The sequence below is a fragment of the Thamnophis elegans genome, chromosome 5, assembly GCF_009769535.1.
Source record: "Thamnophis elegans isolate rThaEle1 chromosome 5, rThaEle1.pri, whole genome shotgun sequence".
Classification (NCBI taxonomy): Eukaryota; Metazoa; Chordata; class Lepidosauria; order Squamata; family Colubridae; genus Thamnophis; species Thamnophis elegans.
Genome location: NC_045545.1, coordinates 82,013,931 through 82,029,002, shown reverse-complemented (window position 1 = coordinate 82,029,002; position 15,072 = coordinate 82,013,931). Strand labels below are relative to the sequence as shown.

Here is a 15,072-nt window from a genome sequence, read left to right as displayed (position 1 = left end):
AGTTTTTCTATTATTTTTTATCTCAGTCTATACCATTGGGACCACACTGGACTTTATTTTCCACATCCTCTCTAGTTCCTTCTTCATGCCCTGGTACTTCTCTCGTTACTCATACTCCTTCCTAATCTTACTGTCACTTGGCATTGCTACATCTATCACCACTCTCTATATATACACATTGCACAGACAGACACACATCCATTTCTAGATGGATGAAAACTGACTTTCTGTCTCTCTCAATTATCTATAATACTTTGTCTTTGGTAACAAAGACTTTCCCCCCATTTTTCCCCAGCCTGCTGAAATCTGAATTTGCCTATTCAATTTCTTTGTGAAGATAACTACATATAGAGGAGATATGAGCTATTGACTGTTCATGATGGCTTTATGGGGTTTAGGAGAGAACGATATAATACAAAAGATGTTTCCCAATCTATTCCCATTATCAACTCATCCTTAAAGGTCAGATACAGAAAGAGCGATTGCTCTTCCAAAATTTAAAATGAAGAACGATGGGTTTCAACAAACATTTTGCAAGCCTCACTTCACATCTGGTGCTTCAGAGTTCATCCATCTGAAGAGCAAAATGGGCTTGCTTTGGGTAACTTTCTCCTCCCACATCAGCACTTTACCAGTTCATAAAGCAGACAATGAAGATTGTTCATCACCAGTGACTGTTATCTAGATTGAACAAGATTCTGATTTCATACTACACATATCAAGAAAGATTAATCTTCTGAACCCAACAGCTTGATTCAAACATCTGCGAACCAAGACAATACACTGGTTAGGCAGAATTTCATGCAAAATTCCCAGGGGGACAATGGTATCTGGAATGGAGTCTGAAGTCACATTGAATGTTTTCAGAGAAGCCACCTTCAAACTATTGCGATCCTGAAAAACACAGAGCCCTGTCATATTAGAACACCCCTTCCAACACAGAACTCAACTGACAGGTGAGGTGCGAGAACAACAGTCTTTTTACATTGTGGTTCATTTTGAATTTCAATTAAGTTCCGAATGATAATAGAAGGTAACAAAGACTAATAAATAACGATCACCCCTAAAGAGATACCTGAACATCCTTACATTTAATTTCAGTGAATGACTGCAAGTTTTAACATTGTTCGAATGTCTCTCTAGCCACATTTTTATGCTAAACAAAACATGTGCAGCCCCAATGTTGTCATTTAGATGCCTGATGTCATGAGAGTACTATAGAGCAGTGCACCAAGTGTCCAAATAGGAATGCACATGCGTGCATGAATACCAAAAACTCAAAGACCAGCTGGCTAGTGTGCATGCGAGTGCCAGCCACCTGGTCTTCGCGTGCACCGAAGCACCAGAAACTCGAAGTCCATCTGGCCAGTGCGCAAGCGTGCACCACCACCTGGTCTTTGGGTTTCCGGCATCCAGATGTGTGCGAAGACCAGCTGGCCAGAACGCACGTGTGCACTGGAAACTAAAAGAGCATTTGGCGATGGTGCATGTGCCCCCAGAGAGGGCTCCATGTGCCAACTCTGGTACGCGTGCCATAGATTCACCATCACGGGTATAGAGATCACAAGGTGGAACATGAGCTTATTTTTCTTGGGGGATTTCCAAATAGTTTAAATATTTTAATAGTTGAGTTAGTGAAATGCCCCTCACATTTTTAAGAGGGAACACACACCCCATCCCCCCAAAACCTAGCCATTTTGCTACTGATCTTAGTGGGTTGTAAAGTGCAAACAGAACTTTGATGGTGATGGTGTCCATATCTACCCTAAATTTGAAAGCCCTAGATGTGGTATCTGTGGAGTCCTTAGTGCTTTCTGAGCTTGGTTATTTCCTTGCGGACTTTCCATTATAAACTAGGTGACATCATGAAATGACTGCAACAACACAACCAGCTCAGAGGGCACCAAGGACTCCAAAATTCAATCCTGTGTTAAAAATACGAATTCTATACAACAGGGTAACTGTTATAATCTTCTAATAATTCTCCTTATACTGCTGCTAACTTTTGTTACTTAAAATTAAATTGGTCAGATTTGAATTGAAAACTCCTTTCCAATGCACATTGGAGGATTCAGACACATTTGTCTTAATCATGAGTGGGATGCTGAATTCTGTCCCTTACAAGGAAGAAACATTCCATTCACAGGTCCTTCCTGATGATGGAAAAGTTCATCCAAGACCTCATATCTATAAATAAGAATATTAGTTATAAGTTAGCCTAAGACATCACCAAAGGAACTAAGCATAAGCCAGCTGAACAACTGCAATAAATCATTAAAGTGATAAGAACAAAATTATCAGATCTGGACTCTGCGAAATTAAAACAAACTTCAATCTATGACGCTTATTGGAACACAACAGCAAGTTCAATAACTTCAGTAAGCTTTATCATTCTAAATCTGACCATAAGAAGCATTATATAATTAGGTTTTGTTAGTAATGGCAACCTCAATTTTCACTACCCATCATCACCCTGCAGTAGATTTCAAACTGTTGAGTTCTTGATGGTAATTGAAAATGTGTATTTATTCCGACTTAACAAAATCTTTCAAAACTAGTCTAAACTGCAAGTCAACAGGGGGGAAAATGAAGTCACTTCCAATTCAAGCTCAGTTGCTAGTAATATATCTGATATACCCAGGAATATCTTGCCATCATACAAAAGTGGTTCTCCTCAGCTTTCTTCTTGATTTTTTTAAAAATTCCCAGTATAACATTCAAAATATAGAAACAGATTTAATAATAACAACAGGTATTAAGCAACAGAAATCCAGATCACCAGAAAAAAATGTACCTTAATAAAGTTAAGACTAAAACTTTATTTATTCATAGATAGATAGATAGATAGATAGATAGATAGATAGATAGATAGATAGATAGATAGATAGATAGATGATAGATAGATAGAAAGAACACCAAATCCACTCACTCATCACAAAATCTCCAGAACCGTAAAGCCTACAAACTTGAAATTTGGCACGTATATACCTCTTGGCTTCTAGGTGCTCGCTAAGAAAGAATTTTTTGAAATGACCATCAGATCATTAGTATTTCTTATACATACATACATACATACATACATACATACATACATACATACACACACACACACACACACACACACACACACGCTCTGATGCTAATGAGTTAGACATTCTATTCCCCCTCCCCACCTGAAAAGAATTCTGTTCCAACTACCACTTGGGCCCGGGCGTGGCCAACATGTGCCTCATCCGGCCTGCGGGCTGAGAATTTAGACAATGGGGCCAGCCTGAGGGAGAGAAGGGGTCAAGATAGGAGAGGCCTCTGTGGGGCAAGCCTGAGGGAGAGAAGGGGATAGGAGAGGATTATGTGGGGCAAGCCTGAGAGGAGAGGTTGATCGTAACTACTCATTAATTTTCAAGCTGTAAGTGTTGACTTATCAAGCCCAATCACATAGTTTTGTAGCGGAGCAGGGGTATCCAGCTAGTATCTTAATATACCCTAGATAGACATCCTTAGATTAAATTTATCCTAAGGATATAAGGCAAACATTGCAACAGTTTTGTTGGTGTAACTTTAGTAACTGTTCAGAGTTCAGACCCTTTTGTTTCCCTCTCGTGAGCAGGGCAGAGTTTATTTGGGGAACTTATACATAGCAAGAAATAAAATCGCCTTTTGAGAGAAGAAGAGAAAAGAATGAATTATTACTTAATTCGTGATATTATATCCAGGCTCTAATTCCCTCATCATTCAGAGAGCTTTGAATGTACCACTTACATTTTGTATTAATATTAATGTATTAATATTAATACCATTTTGTATTAATAATGTGAATGGGAAAGAGAGAGAAAATTCAGGATTTGCTTCGATAATTTGCCTACTCAATATTATTTCAAACTACATACTTTCCGTGCCAACCTAAAATTTTATTGCTGCAAAGATGGCTCTCCCCAATTTCTATAGACCCGTGATGGTGAACCTATGGCACATGATCCAGAGATGGCATGCAGAGCCATCACCAGCTGCTCTTCTGGTTACTGGCACACACATGCATACCAGCCAGCTGGTCTTTGCGCATGTTGGCATACCGGAAACCCAAAGACCAGCTGGCCGGCACGCGAATGCACACCGCCCAGCTGGTCTTCTAGTTTTTGGTGCTCCGGCACGCACATGCATGCTTTCCACTTTGGGCACTTGGTGCCAAAAAGGTTTGCTGTCACTTCTATAGACACACAAATGAAGAAGTCAGATTTAAAATACATCTTCATTTTGCTCCTCAGCAAAACAAGTGCAAGTGTATAACACAGCAAAGAAAAGAACCAGCATATTCAATATTTTTCATAGTACAGAGGAACAAGGAATTGGACTAACCAGCATAGGCATTTCACATAATAAGTTCTTCCACATCAAATGGAACATTTAATTATGTGATGCAAATTGACAAAGGGCAGACCACTGGATCAGTATCTGTATGCAGCAGCACAGAAGTTGGTCACATTGAGAAGAACTGATAAGTCCTTGGCCTTTTCTCTGATTGCACACATACACACACACGATTTTTGGACATGGTTTTGAAAATCCATAAGTTTTTATTTCTTAAGATTCCACGCACAGTACATAATTGAAAAGCTTTAATAATACTGTACACATTATGCATCAGGCAAATGTAGTTAGATGGGGAAAATTTAAAGGGATTTCAAAAGATTCAAATGCAGTTTGCACATGACTTTTATTTCTTAAATGTTTCTCAAGTCAAATAAAAATAGATCAGCTACCAGAAGCTTATCTTTTTTGCTCCAAGGCTCCTAAACGCCACACCTAAATCCCATTTTTCTAATGTATTAAGCTGCACTGCCAAAGCTTAAAAAATAAGTAAAGGTCTAGTATAGTTATCATAGCGCAGCATGGAATTACACATATATTTTCCAGACAGAGTACGTGATCCTCACATAATAGGGACACATATAATCCCTCTCACAACACTCCCCACCCTCTCTCTCTCTCTCTCTCTCTCTCTCTCTCACACACACACACACACACACACACACACACGGAGGGAGGGAGGGAGGGAAGGAGGGAGGGAGATATTTTTATTTATTTGCAATGCTTATAAGCCACTCCAGTTTAACTGGGTGTTGTACATATTCTGAAATCCATAACGTTAAATTAAAACACATAACACAAATAGGCAAGATAATATCACAAACATAATGAAAATGAAAAGTGAAAAAGCAGGAAGGGGCAATTTGAACATCTATACCTTAAGAAGAGTACCTAAAATGTTTCTCTGGCTCCTGGAGAGGACAATCCTTGCTTAAGGGAAGATGGATATATGGGGTCAGGAAGATTCATTTAACCAGGCTATATCTAGCAATTTTATTCCAGAAAGTATTGGACTTAATACACTTCTGAAAGTTTACATGATATCAGAGTAGATCTTGTATTCTTATTAAAAAAATATATTCTAACGCTGTTTCAAAATCATATAATAGGGTAGCCCAGGGGTGTCCAAACCTGGGAACTTTAAAACTTGTGGACTTCAACTTCAACTCCCGTGCTGGCTGGGGAATTCTGGGAGTTGAAATCCACAAGTCTTAAAGTTCCCAAGTTTGGACACCCCTGGGCTAGACAATAACAATCTGAAGCCAAAGTCTCATCCATACTTGACTGTAGCTACCAAAATCTCAAAATTCAACTAATAGCTGTAGTATAATTCCTTAATGCTTCTGCTCATACTTGGACTACAAGAAATACCTTGGCTGGAAAATGTAACAATGGAAGAACACATTTGGAGGGCATTCTGTGTGTATAAGAGGTACAATAAAATGTGCCAAACACACTTTAACACCCAATGAAATTATTTGCAATATACTGTGTAGCTGTGTTCCCAAAAATATGGGTTGGAGCATCAATTGGAGCCCAGGATATGGTTATATTGAAGGATGTTTATTTCATCTTAACCAATTATACATTTGTGTATTCAATTTTTTTACTGCAACTATTGTCAACACAAATTAACCAAAAATACATAATGAATACAAAAAGCTGGATCAAATGTACTAGGCATGTTATCATCTATTTCCCCAAATAAATTCATACTACCATTCAAATATCCCAAAATCTGAATCAAGACTGATAAATATTTTGTTATAAATTCCCTTAATAATAAAGAAACTGCAAGCAAAAGTGTTAATATTGTAACATCTATCATTTGACAAACCATTGAATATTGCATTGAACTCCAAGAGATTTCAATCTGTTTTTTTTGGCGGGGGGGGGGGGGGACGCAGTCTTTAGTATATTGATTATATTAACATTTAACTAGAAGGGCTGAAGACTATTAAATGTGCATGACACAAAATTTTTTCCCCTTTACTTATCTAATTTCTATAACATCCAATTCAACCAAGTGACTCTGGTTTTTGTGTAGGTATGAGGCTGTGATGGCAAACCTATGGCACACAGAGCCCTCTCTGCAGGCATGCGAGCTGTTGCCTCAGCTCAGTTCCACTGCACATGTACACACACCTCCCACTGATACACATCCAGAGAGGGTGGGTTGCATGCGGGAGATGCACGTGCATGCACGGGAGGAGAGGGGATCATACATGCATGTACTGGTGTGGGGGGGGTGCAGGTGGGTGCGTCATGCCCCCTGCGACCTGTTTTTAGTCCCAGGAGGTTGCAGGGAGGCCTGTTAGGCCCAAGACGGGGCATGGGAGGGTCGTGTACACATGCACAGGGGGAGGGGAGTGCAGGGGGAGGGGTCATGGGGGGGTCACAGGGGGCGGGGTCATGGGGGGTAACGCACACATGCACAGGGGGTGCATGGGGGTCATGTACACATTGCATTATGGGTGCCAGCACGCAACAACAAAAAAGTTAGCTATCACTGATATAGATAATATGATTAAGCTCGGGCAAGGAATGCAAATGCCAAGGTGATGATTCAGATCATGTGGTTAATCTACCATCTTGATTTCCTTTGTCCCCACTACCATACCTCAAGATTAAGCGCTAATAAAATCAGAACAATCCCAACTTTAATTCTCTTTAAATGTCAGAATATGTGTTTAGATGATTTGGCACAAAAGACCAAGTTGAATTATCTCCATAAGATTTTCATCATGGTATGAAACTGCAGAAGAAGCATCTCATCCAACTCTTTAACTCTTCTTACCTTGTGATAACATCGGAAGTATGCAGCACGCTCATCTGAAAATTTCTCCATTCTTCTGGGCCCTTTGCTGGATGCTTTCTTGAAGACTAGCCAACATCTCTGATAAATCTATGAAAAACATACACAAACATACTTCCCCATGACTTGTATGACAATGGTTTAATGAAAAATATATACTCATAAATATCTATACCCACTATCCATCTAGATACGTTTAAATCCTTCATCCAGAATTTAAAATTAGGTCTATGAGACTTGAAGTTCAATTATTTTGAGACCCATCTCAGTAATTAAACATCACAAACAACATCTTAATTTTGGGTTAAGAGATTATATTGTTATAGACCAGTAAATAATTCAAAATCGCTGTACAATTATGAAAATGTTTAGATGTCCTCCATTCCTTTTTTTCCTCTTACATTCACTCATTAATTCATAATCATACTAGATATGGAAGCCCTATTTCTGGATGACTACATTAAACATGAAGAAGGGAAAAAATAAGACCCTGTCTTATTTTTGGGAAAACAAGGTATATTGCCAAGGGAGTGTCAGAATAGACATTGATCAACAGCTGGAAGAGGGAATGGAAGCCCCACCTCAATTCATGATGGTGGTGGAGGTGGTGGTGGTGGTGGTGGTGACAATGTGCCATCGAGTTGTTGTTGACCAATAGTAACCACATAGATTTTGTCCGTGTTGATCTGCCCCTAATCTAATCCTTCAGTTCTTCCACAATACTTTCATAACTGATTCCACCCACCTTGCTGCTGTTATGTTCTTCTCTATCCTTTCATGTTTTCCAGCATTAGACCATTGTCTTCATATAATGATATCATGCAAATATTCAAATGAAATAGAAGCTGCAGTACATTGCAGCTTGTGTTATCTTAACAAAAGTGTCAGAACCTGCAGAGGTCTTAGAAAGAATGTAGGATTGTGAATGGTCTTGGAATGTTTGACTTCAAATATATTACTATCTTGCTGTCTCCCCCCCCCCATTTTTTTTTTTTTTGCTTAGGTTAATTTTTTTACAAGAAATACGTTTTAGCCTCATGTTGTTCACCAAGTCATCAAATGTGGTGGCCATAAAAATGATTAAACGTTGTTTAGCAGGAATATGAAATGTAGATTGGAAGGATCTTGAATAAGAATGATGTAATCAAAAGCATCTGAAGATTTTGATAATTGTAAATATTTATATATCCTGGTTGCAATGCTTTGATATACAATACAATACAATAGCAGAGTTGGAAGGGACCTCGGAGGTCTTCTAGTCCAACCCCCTGCCTAGGCAGGAAATCCTATACCGCTTCAGACAAATGGCTATTCAACATCTTCTTAAAGACTTCCAGTGTTGGGGCATTCACAACTTCTGGAGGCAAGCTGTTCCACTGATTAATTGTTCTAACTGGCAGGAAATTTTTCCTCAGTTATAAGTTGCTTTTCTCCTTGATTAGTTTCCACCCATTGCTTCTTGTTCTACCCTCAGGTGCCTTGGAAAATAGTTTGACTCCCTCTTCTTTGTGACAACCCCTGAGATATTGGAACACTGCTATCATGTCTCCCCTAGTCCTTCTTTCTATTAAATTAGACATACCCAGTTCCTGCAACCATTCTTCATATGTTTTAGTCTCCAGTCCCCTAATCATCTTTGTTGCTCTTCTCTGCATTCTTTCTAGAGTCTCTACATCTTTTCTACATCATGGTGACCAAAACTGAATGCAGTATTCCAAGTGTGGCCTTACCAAGGCATTATAAAATGGTATTAACACTTCACGTGATCTTGATTCTATCCCTCTGTTTATGCAGCCTAGAACTGTGTTGGCTTTTTTGGCAGCTGCTGCACACTGCTGACTCATATTTAAATGGTTCTCCACTAGGACTCCAAGATTCCTTTCACAGTTACTACTGTTGAGCAAGGTACCACTTATACTGTACCTGTGCATTTTGTTTTTGTTGCCTAAATGTAGAACCTTACTCTTTTCACTATTGAATTTCATTTTATTAGATAGTGCCCGATGTTCAAGTTTGTTAAGATCCTTCTATATCTTTAGCCTATCTTTTGGAGTGTTGGCTATTTCTGCCAGCTTGGTGTCATTTGCAAATTTGATGAGTTCCCCATTTATTCCCTTATCTAAATCATTGATGAAGATGTTGAAGAGTACTGGGCCTAAAACAGAGCTTTGGGGTACTCCACTGCATACTTCCCTCCATGAAGATGCAGTTCCATTGAGGACTACATGTTAAGTGCAGTTGGTCAGCCAGTTACAAATCCATCTAGTGGTGATGCTGTCTAACCCATATTCTTTTACTTTATCTAGTAGTAGGTTATGGTCTACCTTATCAAATGCCTTACTGAAGTCCAAGTAAATTATATTGACGGCATTCCTCTGGTCCACTAATTTAATATGTTGGAATCAGTGATGAAATTCAATTTTTTTACTACCGGTTCTGTGGGTGACTTGGTGGGCATGGCAGGGGAAGGATACTGCAAAATCTCCATTCCCACCCCAGTCTGGGGCCAGCCAGAGGTGGTATTTGCTGGTTCTCTGAACTACTCAAAATTTCCACTACCTGTTCTCCAGAGCCTGTTAGAACCTGCTGAATTTCACCCTGGTTGGAATGTTAGAAGATAAATGTGAACTGTCTCTCAGGATAAGCTTAACTTTTATTCATTGACCACGTAAATCATTTATAATCAAATAATGACAAGCATTACCTCTGATTTAGTCTACATTTACTGTATAATCTGCAAAATCTCAATTGAGAGTTTATAATTGAAACACTTAACTGAGTTTTTGGATTCTTCCCAGTCTTTACTTTATCTTGTCTGATGAAGAGCTCTGCTCTTCTTTGCTCTGTTCAGTCTTAATAAATAACCTATTATGGTTAATGGATTTTCTTTTAAAGGACCAAACTTTACTCTGTTTACTTTGCAGAAGTCAGGAGCTTCTGATTCCATATGATGTGATAGAATGCAACAAGCTGGATTCCTAGGAGATAGAAAGGTGCATTCCAGACAAATAAGGATAACTCAGTTGAGATACCCTGTGTGAGAGAAAGAAGATGAAGACAGTTCCTCCCTAATAGTTGGAGTATATGGCAGATGCAAATAATAGAGTGTTTAGCCTGGCAAGAGTCTGTCTATAGGTGTGGACCAATAAAAAATTCAATTTGAAAGAATCACTACATGTCTTTCTTGGTTTGGGAGCCTAAGAAACTAGGAGAACAAAATCTGGTAACACCGAGGTTCTGAGCTAACTGAAATGGACATAAATAAATAACACAACATTTATAAGCTAAAAATGCAGGCTTTGTAGCTACAGATATTATACTATTTCATACTTCAAAACACCGCAACAGTTATTAACATACAATTGTTATGTTCTACATTACAACTGTAACATACATTCAGGCTTGTTCTTGGTTAAAATTCATTTCCTTGGCAACAACTTGTCCTGCCATGCTTTTAGAAGGCTGTGCCCCAGTAAGTACCTCATATTTAGTACCTCATATTTACAAGGGTAACACTTTTTGTAAGACCTTCAATTTCTTAAAAATTACAGGTGGATGGATGAAATCTCTGAAACAGAATTTTTTTGGCTACAAGATTAAAGTTCAGTCTTCAGTGCTTCCCTCTTTTAACCAAGACACATGCAATCAAACCATCTTTTGATTCAACTTACTACAGTCAACGTAATGCCAGAAAGTTTTTGAATTTTGTGAATATGCTACATTAAACATTAAATGTTTAACAATAAAATTGTTGTTCGAGATTAGCAGAAATGTTTTCAAACAGATCACCAGACTGCTGGAAATATAGTCAGGCCCAAGGAACATATTATCATATGTGGTGGACACGCCCAGCAGCAAAAATATATTGGATAAAAATAAAAAATGGCTTGAGGAGATAATTAAACAACCAATAGAATTAAAACTAGAACTATTTTTATTAGGGATAATTACAGGGAATTATGAGAAAAAAAATCAGTATTTAATATTAAACGTCATAACTGCTACTAGAATGATCTATGCACAAAACTGTAAAAATAAAATGTGGAAAATGTGATAAGAAAAGTGTTAGAATGCGTGGAGATGGATAGACTTACATAAGAAATAAAAGACAAAGGGGAATCTGAATATTACTTGGTATAGATTCTAAGATATGAATCAGTGGTGAAATTCATTTTTTTACTACCAGTTCTGTGGGCGTAGCTTGGTGGGTGTGGCAGAAGGATACTGCAAAATGTCCAATCCCACCCCACTCCAGGGGAAGGATACTGCAAAAACTCCATTCCCACTGCACTCCAGGGGAAGGATATTGAAAAATCTCCATTCCCACTCCACTCTGGGGCCAGCCAGAAGTGGTATTTGCCGGTTCTCCAAACTACTCAAAATTTCTGCTACCAGTTCTCCAGAACCTGTCAGAACCTGCTGGATTTCACCCCTGGTATGAATGGTTAGAGGGTAAATGTAAAGATTAAGAAAGCATCAAGGGAATAAAGATTAAGGAGTTAGAAAACAGTTACAAAGCCATATAAATAGACATGATATAAAATATAAGATGTATTGTATATAAATTAGTACACCAGTAAATTAATATGTATAAAAGAAGTATATGTATACATGTATGGATATAAAGGGAAAAATTGAAGTATACCGGATGTATACCGATGCGGAAATGTTGCAAAGATGACAATTATGTAACAAAACTGGGGGGAAACTGTTCAACAAAAATTATTTGGTAAAAAAAAGCATTAAATTTTTAACAATTAAATTGTTGTTAATTAATTACATTATTGTTTCTGTGAATACTATCATATCCATTCACAGCAATTATTCAGAGCATCTGTTTGTGTCTTTCTGCTCAATGGAATGTGGGTAAATGAAGCTGTTTGACGAACACAGATCAATAGATGCTCTCGTGGTTTTTTTTTCCTCTTTTCCTTTTTTTAAAAACTACTGTCTTTGACAGGCCATTCAGGTGATAAAACTGTTGTCAGAGCATCAAGCAGAAGCTCTCATCCCAGAGCATCAACATGTTTTAGATTTATTCTAAACACGCATTGGCAGGAGAGGAACTTCAAATTTAGTCTACTACTTCATTTTCCTTTGGGGAAAACATCAAGGCTCAAAAATACAACATCCATCTTTTGCATGCAAGACAGCTATAGCATCTCCAGGTAGCACTAGAAAAAAATGTTCTCTGTCTCATCACCTAGGCAGATGTTGGAATTAACCATTGTTCCCATTGCTTTCAATTAACCTAGGAGGTGACATTATGATGTTGATTTTCAGATCCTGACAATTTCAGATACAATGGATAATGGCATGGGAAGCTGGGAGTTGAGGCTCAGCAACATAGGAAAGGCCACACCTTGTCCAACTTTGTGCTATGTCTTTCACAAATCGCAACTGGCTGGATCCATCCACTGAATCAAGCTATAAACTGTTTCCCACTATCCCTTTCACCATTGGTGGTGGTGGTGGTGGTGGTGGTGGTGGTGGTGGTGGTGGTGGAGGAGGAGGAGGAGGAGGAGGAGGAGGAGGAGGAGGAGAGGAGGACGAGGAGGACGAGGAGGAAGAGCAGGAGGAGGAGGAGGAGAGGAGGAGGAGCAGCAGCAGCAGCAGCAGTTGTTGTTTAGGACTAAATTTTGCAGTGTGCTACATGCATCCTGGGCAGTTCTTCTACCATTGTTTCAATAAGTATGGTACCCAATCCACACAGAAGAACAGGAGGAAGAGGAGGAGGAGGGAGGGAGGGGGGAGGGAGGAAGGGAGGGAGGGAGGGAGGGAGGGAGGGAGGGAGGAAGGAAGGAAGGAAGGAAGGAAGGAAGGAAGGAAGGAAGGAAGGAAGGAAGGAAGGAAGGGAGCTAGATTACTGGGGCATCTCCAAAAGTCACATTCATTCTGCTACAAAACATAACCTGTGTTCAGGTGAAAAATGACAGCAATACCACTATTTAGAGAGTTCAATTAAATGCATTGTCAGAATTTCATATTGTTGTTGTTGTTGTGTATAAGGACTGCAGAAAAAACATGCATAAGGACAAAGGAGGCTTAATGTATCCCCAAGTGCTGATTCTTCAAAATGATTAATTTGCTGCTTTCATTAAAGCCAAGGAATAGCAAGGGCTTCACTTTTCTCTATTGATCCCAAGCATATGGCAACTATTAAGGCAGGGTTTTCACAGCCAAGAAGCTAAGCGGTAGCAGTTTGTTCTAAACAAGGAGGATCAAATATCTGAAGGAATGCCAGAAGTAAATGAGATTGGGTCATTTCCACCAGCCCCAGACAGGCACTTACAACTTCAGCTCAACATCTGCTTAAACAAGCTGCCAATAACTAGGAAAGCTCACCTAATGGCACTTTAAAACTCTGAAAATGTAAGGGAGAAAGACAATTAGTAGATTCTGACAATACACCTTGGCATGGCTCTTAATTGTGATCTACATTAGAATTAAGTTTCTCATCTCAGCCTTTAAACATTTCTGCATTCTGAGCTATGACAAATGCTTCCATAAAACCAAGAAAGCACTTTGTGAATTCAGTTTGTTCATTGTGACATACTGTATTTTTCTGAGTATAAGACACACCTTTCCCCCCCAAAAAAGAGCATGAAGATCTGGGTGCGTCTTATACACTGATATAGCATTTTTTGCCTCCTGAAACCCCACCCCCTTCGCAAAAATGGATGTGCAGAGGGTTTGGGAAGCCTGCAAAGTGCTCCTGGGGGCTAGGGAGGGCAGAAATGAGGACAAATGGGCTGTTTTTGCCCCCCCACCCCCCACCCCCAGGAGCACTCTACAAGCCTCCCAAACCCTCTGCATGTCCTATTTTTTGCAAAAATATGGGCTCATTTTTTGTGAAAAACGGGCCGGTTTTTGTTCGTTTCCCCCCCCCCCAGCCCCCAGGAGCACTTTGCAGGTCTCTCAAACTCTCTGCATGCCCTGTTTTTCACAAAAAAGGAGGCATGCAGTGGGTTTGGGAGGACTGCAAGTGTAAAAAACTTTTTTTAAAAAAATTACCTCTTCAAAATCTTGATGCGTCTTATACTCCAGTGCATCTTATAGTTCAAAAAATACGGTAATTTGCTTAACCATACAGGAGGCATTGGTTAATGGTATCAACTGGGACTGGAACTTCTATCACTAAGCAACATCATATGACTACATCACTGTTATGGCAGTTCCTGCATTTCCAGTTTCCATTGTTAAGCAAATTATTGTGGGTCATTGTAATCTCCTGCTAGCTTTCCCATTGACTCTCTCTCTCTCCCTCTCTCTCTCTCTCAGCCCCGGCCACTACAAGGGGTTGTTCTTGTGGGAGAAATAGGAGAAGGAAGGAGTGTTAGGTAGGTTCAACAGACTTGAATTATTTATCAAAACAATGAAGGTGGAATATAAATAAAAATTCAATAAAATTAAATTACTTTCTGGAGTGTGGCTTCTCTCTATTTATAAACTGTAAGTGGCCTTTAGAGAAAAATTACACATCTGTTCTTAATGCTTTCCTTCTTCAAGGTTCAGAATAATTGTAAGAATAACTTTGTAAGGTTTCGACCTTTCACAAAAATTGTAGCAAGCATTAGAAATAGCAAAGTTCTGAATGGTCTCTTTTGTGGGCTATTAACTCAGCTTCCTTTTTCATAACTTAATTTATGTGGGAGATTTATTGTACCCATCTAGAAAATTACAGCGTGGTCAAAATTTACAGATATTGGGAGCTATTATGATAACCAATTGTTTCACATTCATGTGCTGGAAAATTTAAACTTTATTACACAATAAAGTCCAGACAGGAGAACATCTTTTGACCTGACAGTCAAAAATAAACTTAAATGGGGTTAAAAGGTTAAATACTTATGATGGAATTCAAGTAGATCTCTTTTAAATGTAGGTCTTTT

General features: G+C 38.9%; 1 protein-coding gene across 1 annotated transcript in view; it reads right to left on the bottom strand.

Annotated features, from left to right (window-relative positions):
- DOK5 (docking protein 5) overlaps positions 1-15,072 on the bottom strand; it is a 63,668-nt gene that overhangs the window by 27,273 nt on the left and 21,323 nt on the right. The window contains exon 2 of the mRNA XM_032218660.1: positions 7,163-7,270. Coding sequence (XP_032074551.1) covers positions 7,163-7,270 — 108 coding nt within the window. The remainder of the gene's footprint in view (positions 1-7,162; positions 7,271-15,072) is intronic.